General features: G+C 44.1%; 1 protein-coding gene across 1 annotated transcript in view; it reads right to left on the bottom strand.

Annotated features, from left to right (window-relative positions):
• tmtc2b (transmembrane O-mannosyltransferase targeting cadherins 2b) overlaps positions 1-13646 on the bottom strand; it is a 96564-nt gene that overhangs the window by 42568 nt on the left and 40350 nt on the right. The window contains exon 2 of the mRNA XM_035156957.2: positions 10875-11451. Within this exon, the coding sequence (XP_035012848.2) occupies positions 10875-11451 (577 nt within the window). The remainder of the gene's footprint in view (positions 1-10874; positions 11452-13646) is intronic.

Raw genomic sequence — 13646 nt, 5'->3', positions numbered from 1 at the left:
TCAAGGCTTACACACTATTCCTAAGTGCGAGTACCAAGAGCAACCAATTAATTCCAGTCAGGCACTTTGCAGCCTTTGTTTACAACTGATCATTACAAATACACACAGTCGGCAGTGTATTGTGTCCATCTAGGTGAAATTAACGCTGTCTCATACAACATCGTTGCCAAAAATACTTCACTGTGGTTAAAATGCTGAGTATTTATTAAGAGAGAGTAAAGGCTCAACTGTTTGGTGATGGGATGTTATGTGTGGCTGTTGTGCTGTGTTGCATTATACAGAGAGATGTTTGTCATATCACTTTAATATCTGGAATGTCCATATATTATTCAGAGACATAAATCCACCTGCAGCTTCCTAAAGAATTAACAGAAGAATAACTATGAGGTGCAACCAAGAAAGTTGTCAAATGAAAAAGTTTTTGTTACATTTGTAAACTGTAATAATAACAACTAAACAGGCTGTCACTGTAGCCGTGGCAGCGGACTGGTCGGGGAGTATCGCAACGGATATTGTGGCTGTTTTTCGTCACAGTTCCAGTTTCAGAAGAGGTTTCAGAAGTCCAGTGCGGCTGCAGCCAACCGGCACAGACACAACGCTTCATTGCTAGGCAACACTGTAGCTGTGGATTCTCTCCTCTGAACAATGAGTTACACATCTGTTCAAAGATCTCTGTGAGTCACGTGCGCTGCAAAGTCCTCCACAATCTGCTTCAAATCCAACGTCTCAGCTTGTTCGCTCTCATTGTAAAATAAAACCAATGCACTCAGCCTCTCTGGTCTCACTGCTCCTCCGACACTGAGCTTTACGAGCTCTGCTGTCACGACGGGGATGAAGAGAAGCAGAAGAAAGGTGGCGAACACCTCGCTGATGCAAGAAGGGGACAGAGAAGTCTTGGCTGGAATGGGAATTTTAGTTGTTTTAATTGAGGTTAGATGCAATTTAAGAGCTAATCTCAACCATGACCTTATGATGACATTAAGATTGCGGTTCAGAAATGAGAAATAAAAGAGATTACACAGATGCACACAAAACCTATCCGATAGAACAAACTCAGGTCTAATTTCCAAAGAAGAGGTTCCATTGATCAGACTCACAAGATCTTCAGGAATAGGGAGAAAGAGGAAGAACGCTAGATACAAATGACAGAATGAAAAGAAAGGAAAACCCCAAACGATGGAGCAGAGAAGTGAGGGAGCTTTAATGCTGTGGGAGTATGCAGGCAGCGCTTTGCTTTCCCGTCGGCCCCCGAGCATCCACACGTCCCCGAACTCGAGAGCTTGATAACTCAATTCTACAGCAGCATGCCCGGAGACTACCAATGAATCTGGGGGATTGAGAGAAGAATTCCCAGATGTGCTGGCACAGAAACCAGGCACCTGTATGTCTTGTGTGCCTTTTTACTGCAACACCCAATCCTTCTGCGACAGGACGATGAGACGCAACACGTGAACATTTCTACATGTGATCAATCAGATTCACAGCAGAGTTCAATTTGTATAAAAGCTGCAGCGAGGAACGGACACGCCGCTGCTTTGATCCTGCAAAACGAAGGGATTTAATTATTCTAGGTCTCAAAACTATGCTGGAATTTCCTTCTGCAGATCCTAATGCGAAGAGGGATTCTTTCCACAATTTGCATGTTTACAACCGATGGATTGTCCCGTGTGGCTTCGCTTCACCACTGCGATAATCACTCCAGTGTGTCGCAGTGGAGAAATTAGAAATTGGGTGAGGGCCAGAGTCCATTTAGTCCACATGGTCGACTGACTGTTTAAGGACAGAAAACTGCAACTCAGCACTAAAGAAGAAAGAATGGAAAACAGTTAGAGGGTACGAGAGGAGCAGCAACGAGGGGAAAATAGCTGAAGATGGTTCCACTGGTGCTTCATCACAGGGGATATTGAAAATTCACTACATTGTTCCACAATCACTGAAATATCATGTAAATGAGAAGAGACGTGAACAAAGACAGACTAAGAGAAGAATGTATTCAAAGTTGTTTGGAAGTCACTTCACAGATGTATCTCTAAATTATTCCTCCCATCTTTTCGGTGTTCTCCTCAGATCAGAGACACATTCTTCATCATAAAACAACTTCTCAGTGTAGTTGATGAAGGAGCCGTTAGAAGAATATTCACTGTCATGAAAATATCGCAGCTGTATAAACTTCTGTTTTATCATTTCGAGTAACACGTATCTTTTGCGTCACTACACATCAGCAGGATCTTCACCGACATCTGATCACAATCTCCATGAAGCTCGTGCTGTGTTTTTCTGTCCAAACCTGATCCAAAAACAATATCATTTCAAATCTAAGTGTTAAGTTAAGTGTAACATGGGTGACGTGGGTGTTGGGGCAACCTCGTCATTTCTATGTCAAAATATGACAATGCACGTCTCCAGAATTAAATTATTTTAAGGGTAAAAAACGTTCTGAATCAGTGGCTGACGGAGCATCTGATAAAAATCACTACACACACTTCCTCCTGAAGACGTGTCAAACATATGCAAGCCTCATGCAATGGGAACACAATGAGATGATGCAGCAGAAGGGGATCAGCGGATCGGCCCTGTCATTTGTTTCCCTTTTCCCTTTTGTTTGTGTAAAGTGGCAGTTTGGCCATCCTGCATCTGAATGATTACATTTCTCTTGTCCGTCTCTTAAGAGTTCTGGCAGCAGTTTATACAGTTTACTGGATGTGTGGCCGCTTGTGTTGATGAGCATTGCTAAAAAGCCTTATTTACTCTGATGAGTATACAAACAGCCAGTTAAAAAAAAATAAAAAACTCCCAAAAGCACAACTCATCCGGCTCTGAACAACTTGTTATTATCCATTTTTACATAACACAACTTCTACATAATTTGTGTTTGTCTACAACTGGGGTTTTGGAAGATGTTTAAAATTATATATTTTTTAATTGAGCATTGTTTTTGTTGAAATGCCCCCTTCAATTTCATATAAAAAAAATTGAGATAAATAGATATTCCACAAAATGGCTGACAAAGGCTTACACAAGTCCTGTTTTACACTGGTATTGTAGCTGGAAGACTCAAGTAATGCAGTTCTGGCTGACTGATTTTACATGGCAGTCTATTTGCTGAGGCCATAAAAAGGAACCATAAATAAGAGCTATATGGTCGGACACAGAAACAAAGGACCACATTGTATTTTCACTTATATCATAGTTTGAAAAAAAGCTTCAAAATGTATGCTTTTAATTGCCCTTTGAATGTGCTGGAGGAAAGAGGATAACTTCATTGACGTAAGAAGAGGTTGAGAGAAAATACACGGAGATTGTCTCGGTTAATTAAAATCATTTAATTACTGTGAGCCGGTTGCTGCAAGATTATATATATATCCGTTAAGGACATTGTGTGCATTTGCTACGAGGACACGCGACAGGACGTTGGTGCTGTGGGACATTCCTTTCCAGAACGAACCTCTTACATAACGCTGCCACTATCGATTGTCAGACACGCTGGCTATACAAAGAACTGGGAAGCAGTCGTTTTCATCCACAAGCAAAGCAAAGGGGGGAAATCTGAAATCTTTGCATCAGTTTTTAAACCAACACAAGGTTTTGTTTGAGGCATTTTCGTCCTGCGCTCTGTTTTCATCTCCTCACAGTCGGCCCAGGCAGGGTCGTGGTGCTGGCTTGTCGCTGGCACTGAGCCTGTCAGGTTCACTTACGCCTGATGAACGGTCGACCGAAGCAAACCCAGCTCAAGTCACTTTTCATCACTGGGGCTGCTCTCGCCTCATTTTACCCCAAAAGCTTTGACATTCAGGGATCGAGAGACCGGTTCAATCATCTGTGCGGGGAATGTCTTTATTACCTTTATGTGCCTCGGATCCAAACTGATAAAGAGACAGAACCGTTAAAGCTTAAGACACGGTTTGACATTTTGGAAAAAATGCTCATTTGCTTTCCACTCTGACGTCTCTTCAGTTAATATGCCTCCAGCAAGGGGTTAGCATTAGCTTAGCAGCTAACAGGAAACTGTTAACAGGACTAAAAGGAAGCAACATCTGCCGCCATGATCAAAGCTCACTAAGTCATATCATCTCCTGCAGGAGAATACATGTTGTGGTTTCATGGTGGGTTGCGTGCTTTCTTGGCCGGGAGCAGAAAATTCAAGGAGTCTCTACTGGTTGCCTCTCAACAACATAAATTACGACAAGACTTCAGGCTACCTGTTGCCACCTCCTTCGAAGGCTACATGTGTAGACCGATGGCCTCACAGTGCTGCGACTACGTTAGCCAATGTCGAAGTTCTCCTTCCAATGTTGGATTCCTCTTGGGTGAACTAATCCCAGTGGCTCAACGGTACAGTAGCAAACAGTACAACGGTAAAGTCGGGATAAACTGGTGATGCAAACGATCATCTTATTTCAGTTTGGCCTTCGTAGTCTACAAAGACCATTCCCGTCAGAGATTGATGAAAACAAGTCCCAGAAGGATACGACCCCTGAATTGGGACACAGCTTATGTGCTAAGCTAAGCTAACCTTCCACTAACTGTAGCTTGATTTCAAAAGACCAGACATGAAAGTGGTTAAAAGTAAATTTGCATGTATCCCAAAATGTTGAGCCAATACTTTAAGTTGTATCATCTACCTTTGTTACTTTTTTGTTTTCCGACAACTGTGTTTTTGTTTTTGCACACTTCCTACTGGCCGTCTCCCTCCAGACGAGAAGCGGTGGTTTGTATCCCCATGTGAGGGGCAGGTGGGTGAGGGCAGGGGGCGCTAGCTGAGCCCACCGAGCCCAATCCATCACACAGTGACAGGAGCCATTAGAGCATGGAGGAGCATCTGTGGAGCCCCAGGTAAGAATGCATGTGGCAGGGTTTGTTTTCCTCTTCCCTCATCTGATACACAACAATGTCATATTTTGCATGTCGGGTCTGTAGCGCATATACATACACACCAAGCAGTGTGTAATCATGCAATATCACATGTACACATGTTTGAAGGGACCTCCCATCTCACACTCTGATCCATCTCCGACACCCCCGAGGTAAGGCCTCGTCGGCCCTCACCAGCAGCTCAACACCTGAGCTCACAGTCCAGCTCCCCTCTCACCCTCCAGACATATTTCACACACACACACAGACACACACATACATCTCAAGCACTGACCTTGCACTAATAGCCAAAGTGTGAACAGAAAACCGGAGGTGTGAAAAGATAAAGTGTGTAAGCTCGACATTCACGGAGGGGCCAGCTGGGTCTTGTCCCACATTTAGAAAATCATTTCCCAGCGGTTGCGTTGTCGCATGTTGGACATGGACAACAAAGAAATGTGCAGAGGAACATCTCAAGTTCCTCTGAAGATAAACCTGAGCCTCGGTGTGTTCAGGGGGCACCAATGGATGCACAGTGTTGACATGACATCACTGAGATGATATCTCTCTCATCCAGTTCACACTTTGAAAGCGTCGGGCTTCTGTATTGTGTTTTCAAAGGGTCGTTCTTGTCATGGTCACGTCAGCAGTGTCAGCCCCTCGGGGACTTTGGATCAAACTGCACCTTCATGTCACAAACCAGTGTCGCCTCCCGACAGAAAACAACTGACACTTTCTCTTTCAGGTTCAGATGTGGATGAGCAGTGGGACATTACACTATGTGGAAAGGTCCGCATTCAGACAAATTAAAACAATGGATTCTATGACTCAACAAAGCTGCTCATCAAACGAAAATGGGTAAAAATTGTAGTGAAAATGTTTCGATAGAATTATAAAGCCAGACAGTTCTTGTTTTCCCATATTTACAGCTTCCATTCAGGCCAATTTCACTCTCAACAACTGTCTAAACATTTATTTTACTGCTCAACTAACAAAGACAGAACACCTTGGGACAGACACTTTATTGCATTAACTTATGGACTAAACACTCGGAGATTACGTTAAGGAGAATTCTTTCCTCCGCTAAATTAAGAGCTCAAATTATGTTTCAGTGTCTCTCATTGAAAATGAGCCCTTTAACCAAGGCTGTGCAGGAACCGTCCCGTAAAAAGCATATTTTTCCACATAAACTGTGGTTGCACCACACGCACTCGCTGCTGCCAACTGTGTTACATGTGAATGCTATAAAGTCATTGCCTGTGAGTAGCTGGATGCATAATAACACATGATTATAAAGGCTTTAATCAGGCAACTGCTGAATATCACCATAGTAAAGGTCAGCTTGAGTAAACAATTTAATGACTGTTTCCTTTTACACTTTTAAACACAGGACACGTCTTGGAAAGAACTAATTATGTAAGCAGTAGTCTGTGATTGGCCCCGGCTATCAACACTATAAGTGTTTGTGGGTTCAACGCTAAACATGTTTGTTATATAGGAGGTTATGTGTCATAAAAAGCTTAACTGCTACTTACTGGAGGAACATTCTGTACGAAAAAGGTATTTTATCAGGGACATATCGAAGAAAAGAAGTCAGAGATTCTGAGATAAGGTCGTAATAGTATGAGAATAAAGTCTCACTTTGATGAGATGGTCATGATATTACAAGATAATATTATTTATTCTTTTAAAATTACAACTTTATTCTCATATTACAAATTAATATTGAAATAATATAATTCAATCATTCGTGTAATACTATGAGTTTATACTAGTAGTATTACAACTTTATTCTCATAATATCACAACTTTAGACTCTTATTAATATATTCTAGAAATATTACAACTTTATAGGCTTACTTGTAATATTACGTATTTATTCTTGTATCATTACAACTTTATACAGGTAAGATAACAACTTCATACTTGTAATAATATGGTTTTACTCTTGTAATATTTCGGCTTTATTCTTGTACTTTCAGTTTTTCTTTCCCTTATGCAAGGTCATACTTCTCCACATGTATATATATATATATATATTCATGAAAGTGTCTTTTATCCTGATGGTTGACCCTGATTTACCCAAAGAGCACGATACACTGCAGCAGAACACATTAAGGTTGCACCAGATCTCTTAATAAAAGCTTTCAGCAGAGTTTGGATGACAAACGATGCCAAGAGCTTGGACTGCAGCGTCACCGTGAACCCGACATATGCTTATTCAATTACTGCCTGAGCACCATTGTTTCCCTCCGGTTCCCTCTGTCTTCTCTCGTTCTTTCAGCTGGAGGAGTTTGTGTAACGCTAACATGAACACAAAGAGAAACAGTCCTGTGGCGAATGTTTAATGTTTAATCCCCTTTAAAAGATTTTGTATTGCCCAGGGACAATTAGAGTTTATGAATGGAAGAAGTGGATCGCTGAGACGCGGACACTGCACAGACAAAAGCCTGCAGGAGGACACACATGCACAGTAAAATTACACTTTATTCAATATGACAGTTCGTCCTGACCTCACTTAAACATGCCGTGCTTTAATATGAAATGTCTATTTTCTACTTTCTATATTTTATTTCACTACAATCCTTAAAGAAAAAGAGTCTTTTGTGCATGATTCTACAGTTCCGAGATCAGTTATATAAAATTAAACTCATGCAACATATAAGAAATAAATCATAATAATATGCATGCATTACCCTCTGATTTGTATGCATAGAGTCTGCAGTTAAATGAAGGAGCCGCGTCGTGAATTACCGTGAATCTCCGCCGCCTGTAACCTTCAAACCGCACACAGAAGCCGTAACGACACAAAGGGAGATTTGCAGCCGATATAAAACTCTAATGTAATTGACTGCACGCCACAATCAGATAAGAGGGCTCGTTTCACTATTTCCAACGTTAAATGTCAAATGACTCGAGCCCAGTGGAGAGCGCAGTAATAAAAAACGGAGCGCCGGCCCATTGTGGCCTGTCTGTCACGCAACGAGCTCTTTAGTCCGACTGATGCATGTTCTCCAACGAGGACAAGGCCGAGACACGGTGACAGTTTCTGTTTCATGCCGAGTTTCCCTCTTATCACGGAATATAAATGTTGCAACGCAGCTTTCCCGTTCTTACACCCTGTTTTGGGGAGTTTGCGGCCAAGTTTTCAGCACCTGATAGATCTCCAGCCCTGTATTTATTCTCCCTGTGATCCCTTTCAGCTGTGTACAGGAATTAATGTTCGTACAGGCGGGTTGACGGCTCGACTTGCCTTGAGGAACGACTCCCTCTGCTCATTATCAGTCAAAGTAACGGCCTCACTGCAGAGAGACAGAGACAAATGTACACGCTGCATTAGTTATTAGACCCGTTTGCCGTGAGGACGAGAGGCTGGGTCACAATACTGGTACGAGTCTCAGAGGAAAGATGCGTCTCCAAGGTGACGTGACTGAGGTGCCAGCTCAGACGACCGGCTACGGCAACGGCAACTGTCAGCTGAGAGTTGCATCATGTTTGCAGAATGTGCTGCAGCATCACTTCCAGGGGGGATGTGCTGCTTTACAGTTGTCTCTCTCAGCAAACTGACAGAAAAGTTTCTTGTTTTTCCAAAAGTGCCTGACAGCCCACGCAGTTCCTTCTTTGTCTCCTCGATGCCAAGTGTGAGCGAGCTGTGGCCTCACTTCACCCCCTGCTGCAAAATATAACGAGATCCCTCCTTTCGTTGACTATTTATCATGTTAGTAGAACATGATACTTTTTCATTGTGATTTATGTGTACAAGAAAATACAGATGTTCAGTTGTAGCCTGGAAAATAAGGACACGTATCTAAAGTCTTTAGGGTTTTCAATTTTGTTAAAATAAAACCACCTTTCTTGACAACTTTAATTCTGAATCAGATAGATGGATAGATAGATGGATCTGAATTGCTTAAACTGTTTAAATCTGGTTAATCTTTTATGAAATATTATGTAATACAAAAGGAAACTGTTTACCAACTTCAAAAACACTTTGTAAAACATGAATTAAAGTTAACAAGTTGTATTAACACAACTTTATTTTGTGTTACCAAGTGTTGATCAGCTGGTTAAGAATCCTCCTTCAGATGTTTTTCAGATGTTAGTGCACCTGAGCTGTGTGTTAGTATGAAAAGTGCCACATGACTAGAGTTTAATTTATTTCTTTTAATGATCATCACTTTGTTATTTTCATGGCTACACTGGATGTGCTGTGAACACATCTGCCCCGGAGACACTTGCCAAGTTCGTTAACCGCGGTGACAAACCATGAAAGGAAAGACGGCGCCTGCTCCGTGCCAGAACTGCATCTGTCAGCCAGTCCATGTGTTTTTCAAAAGACAACGAGATCAGCAGGGTTTGTGGATTTTCAATCAAAAAGTTGAGAATCTGTCAGGTCTGAGGCATCATCTCTCCTCCAGCCCTCTCGGCCCTGTTTCCTCTCTGGTCTAGCCATGGCTGACAAGCCATTAAAGGGCCTGTCTGCCCGCAGCAATGGATGAGTCGTACTCCAGAGGACACGGGGAGTCAGATAAGACTTAAATCATGAGAGGACAGTGTGGAGAAGGCAGCAGCAGCAGCAGAGGCCCTCGGTCTTCATTACCACACAAAGCTGCAGGAGCAGAAAAAAGAGGTGGAGGGGGGGTGGGGGTGAATTCTCACTTCAACTCAACTATTTCCTCTCCTTGTTTTTGTCTTTCTTAGTTTTCACCTCTCGTCCTGCTGACACCTATCGCTCCTCACCACCTGACCCTCTCATCGGCTGCTCCGGTGCACTTTACGTCATGTTTGCGTGCACTGCTGAATTTGTCATGATGGGCGGAGAGTCATGGATGTGACACAACCCAGACAGCAAACAGTAAATACTTCTGACAGGAGCCGCCGGGCGAAAGGGTCATTTACGGCTGGATGCTTCAAAAGCTTTCACTTTTATATTATTTCAACGATTTCCTTTGACAAATGTTTTAATTTTCCTCTCTTTTAATTGGCCTGTGAAATGTGAATATACAAGCAAACGTGGGCATGCGCACACACACACACAAACACACACATTTTCCAGCTCAGGGACCACAGATGCAAATCATCTATATAGCTCAACAGTTGTGTTGTGCACAGCCTCTATTAAACCAAAGACACTATCCATCAAGAAGCAATGAACATCTAGGGGTCGATGGGCGATTAGCTATATTCTCATCCTGAGTTTAGTTTAATTGACTTAATTGGTTCTTAATTTGGATGTTTGTTAGCGAGAGGAAAGTCATTTTAAAGATGGAGCCACATGATGGGGACAGATTTAGAATTGAATTGCAGTTGTGACCTGAGACTTTAACCTTGTTACCAATTAAGTCAGTTTAGTCCTGAGGCTGAAAAGGTGAAGTTTGTAAAGATAAAAGTATTTCCGAGTTTTAAAGCCATAATGGTAGTTATCATTCATAAATGTAATCAGATATTTGTTTCAGAATATACATCAATAGATTCATTTAAATTGGAATCGCTGTCATTACATCATAACTGAATGTGCCTCATGCACAGACTCAGATTTGAATATTCAGCTGTTTGATTTCCTTTCAAACATAAATACATATGTTTTTACCTCAGCCAAGGAGATTATGTGATCATTGCTGTTTGTTTGTTAGTCCTTTAGCAAGATTACGCTAAAACTACAGGGTAACGGGCCAAGGAAGAACCCGTCATTCTTTGGAGCGGATTTGATTGAATGGGTTGATCCAGGAATATTTTTGTACTTTCTTTAAACATCGCAAGACAATTTCCGAACATTTTTAGGAAATAATGGAGATCTTGATGAAACAAATACTTAAAGTTCTGATATCTTTGTGCAATTTGGTGCAGCTTGATTGAATTTAAGGGGACTGTTGGGCCTGTGCTCCTTTCCTTGGCGGAAGTATGCGCTCTGCCGAGTGCCAGATATATTACAAGTTTGCCAGAATCTTGACAGCAGAGCAGATGCAGGAAATCAGATAAAAGTGAAAAAGCTGCACCACAGGGCCGAGAACAAACTTGTTTACCTTGTAGAGGAGCATGATGACCTGTCGCAGCTTGAGCTTGTGGAAAACGCAGACGTCATACAGCGCTGACACAGCCAGGACGGTGACTCCAAGCTCCTTCCACAGCATGCTGCAGGCGGCGCAGGCCAGGCTGCAGAGGAGCCACGCCACGAGCCGCCAGGGCCCAGCGTGGCCCCGTAGCGTACAGTGACGCATGTAACAGAGCAGGGACAGCAAGAAGAACAGAGCGGCGCCTTCATCGGCCCTGCCCACAACGCCCGCCACCGCCTCCGTGTGGATGGGGTGGGAGGCGAAGAGGAGGCCGGCCAGGAGGCTCCACAGGCCTCCTCCGAGAAGCAGGCGAGCCAGCGCGGTGAACAGGCCTGTCACAGCTCCATGGAGGGCCACGTTAACCAGGTGGTAACCCCAGGGCTCCAGCCCCCCCACAGCATGGTTGAGGCGGAAGGAGAGGGTGCAGAGGGGCCGGTAAGACTTATGGCTGCCACTGTGTGTGAGTAAGGTTCCCCAGAAGTCATCGTAGAAGATATTTATCCAGGGCGTCTCTGGGAGCAGGTCCTGATTGGTCTTGATTGCACGGCTGTAAAGAGAACACAAATGAAAAACATGATTTATTGATGATGGATGGATAAAGAATTGATATTTGATGGAGTACTTATGACATTTCAGTCGATTCAGGGAATGTCGCTGCTTCACCGCTGTGCCACATTCAATAAAATAGTTTATTGTACATTGCACTGCAGAGTCTCTGAGGAGAGTGCACAGTTATTCTTTACCGGTGTGGACTAAGCAGAAAACATAGGTTGCTGAGAAATGAAACTTTTCATTGCCCCCCCCCCACGAGAGTGTGGTCATGTGGCGTTCACAAACAAAGAAGCAGAGTGCCAGCGCTGAGCTCTGGGCAGCTTTGCCGCCGCAGCTACAGCCTTTACAGCTGTGGACTCAGGGGATTAGGCAAGAGCACCACACCCTGAACCACAAACAAACACAGGCAACGCAGTAGCGGAACGCCATGTTGGCAAAATGCAGACTTCGAGAGAAGGGGGCGAGACACTCGACTATACGGCAGCTCTGAGGTTTTCATAAGAGGACGAAGCAGCAGCGGAGCTAAACAACGAGATTAGATTGTTTAAGGACTTTCCTAAACAGATTACACGTATTTTTAGCCTCTATTAGGCTACGTAAGAGGTCAGTTGGACTTTCCCTCTTTAAAGGGATGAACCTGTGTGACCCAACCTAATGCTGCTACATCAGCCGCAAGCTGTGTTAGTGTCGGAGGCTGAGGGGAAGTCCGGCAGGGGTCAAAGCGGGGACAAGAAAGGCATGACTCTCCCTGCAGGAGCTCTGTAACGTTAAACGCATTTTCGGTCTTTTCTGCCTCGGTAAGAGGTGCCGCAGACCTCTGCTGCTTCCATTGGGAGATGGCGCTGCTGATAATTTGAAGACAACAGAGGAAGACCCCGCAGAGAGGAGGTGGCTGGCAACGGCAGAGCAGAAGTGTTGTAATTAAACGTGTGATGAATGGGACATGACAAGTGATAACAAGCCAAGTGCACCAGGTTGTAATGTGTCCTCAACGGCAGCCACAATTAACACACTCAATTAGTTTGGAGAGTCGGGTGGGGAAAAGATGCCGACATCTAAAAGTAGCACAAGGCGAGTCGTAAATTACGCTTTTGAATAGATAGTTTTAAATAAGCATAAAAGTGAGAAAACCCCAAAACGGTCGACTCAAGAGTAATGAGCTGCTTCCTTCAGGATAATAACACTTCATTTTGGCAGACGTCCGACGAACAACCACTTCAGTACCAGAAAGCTGGTGGGGGGGGTTCTGTGGGTTGCAGCTTAATCACAAAAATGAGCTGCGGAGGGTGAACGGAACCTCGTGATGGATCCAAGGGAAATAAATACCTGGCCAAAGAACGTCAGGAGGGGCACAGAAATAAACAGCTGGGATCTAATAGAAACGCCTGAGAGGTCAGCGCGCACATGATTGGGTTTCTCTAGCGAGGCGGCCAAAGGCTTTAAGAGGCCGTATAGCCCCGCTCTCCACTTCATGACTCACGCGCGCCAGTCTATTTCCTCTGGCCCATTTGTCGAGTGAGATCTTCATTCCACCGCAAGATGCTCGCATAAGAGGCATTATGGTTCATTTACATCTCCGAGCTGTTTTGGAGACAAGTGCGCCCGTTTTCCACTGCGCGCTGCGGAGGAGCCAGTGAGGCCAGATACATTATATATTGCCTCAAAACCACAGCAGATTTTTTTGTTTGTCTCTGGCAGCAACAGCACAGACAGAACGCCAGTGCCAGTCAGAAGCCCACCGAGTTTATGGCCTTGGCTTATTGCTGTGCTTGACGTTCCCCTCTCAGACTGTCTCCTGCTTATGTCACGCACACCGGCGAGCACCTAGCGTTTGAAACAACAACAACAAAAAGGGGGATACGCCCACAGCTGATTAACACGTTTGTTACTTATTCCTCTGTAAACTCACCATGACCACACTAGTCATGGCGAGTCTCCTCAGTCTACGGCGACTCATTAATCCGCTGAAATTTCTTCATCGTCCCACGTCTCCACCAGCTCAGAGGCCAGTTGGAGAGAAAGATTGAGTTTCTGCGGCTGCTCGGGCTCATTTCTCAGCAGAGCTGGCAGCGAGGAGGACCATTTCCAGCTGGGAGCACATTCCTCCCCTGACCGCCAGCCTGCACGCCGACTCCCACAGGAACGGGGGGGGGGGATCATGTCGCCGCTAACAAGAGCAGCCCCTGAAAA

The sequence above is a fragment of the Hippoglossus stenolepis genome, chromosome 5 (genome assembly GCF_022539355.2).
Source record: "Hippoglossus stenolepis isolate QCI-W04-F060 chromosome 5, HSTE1.2, whole genome shotgun sequence".
NCBI classification, from domain to species: Eukaryota; Metazoa; Chordata; class Actinopteri; order Pleuronectiformes; family Pleuronectidae; genus Hippoglossus; species Hippoglossus stenolepis.
The sequence above is the reverse complement of the archived record's forward strand: the minus strand, read 5'-3'. Positions and strand labels throughout refer to the sequence as shown.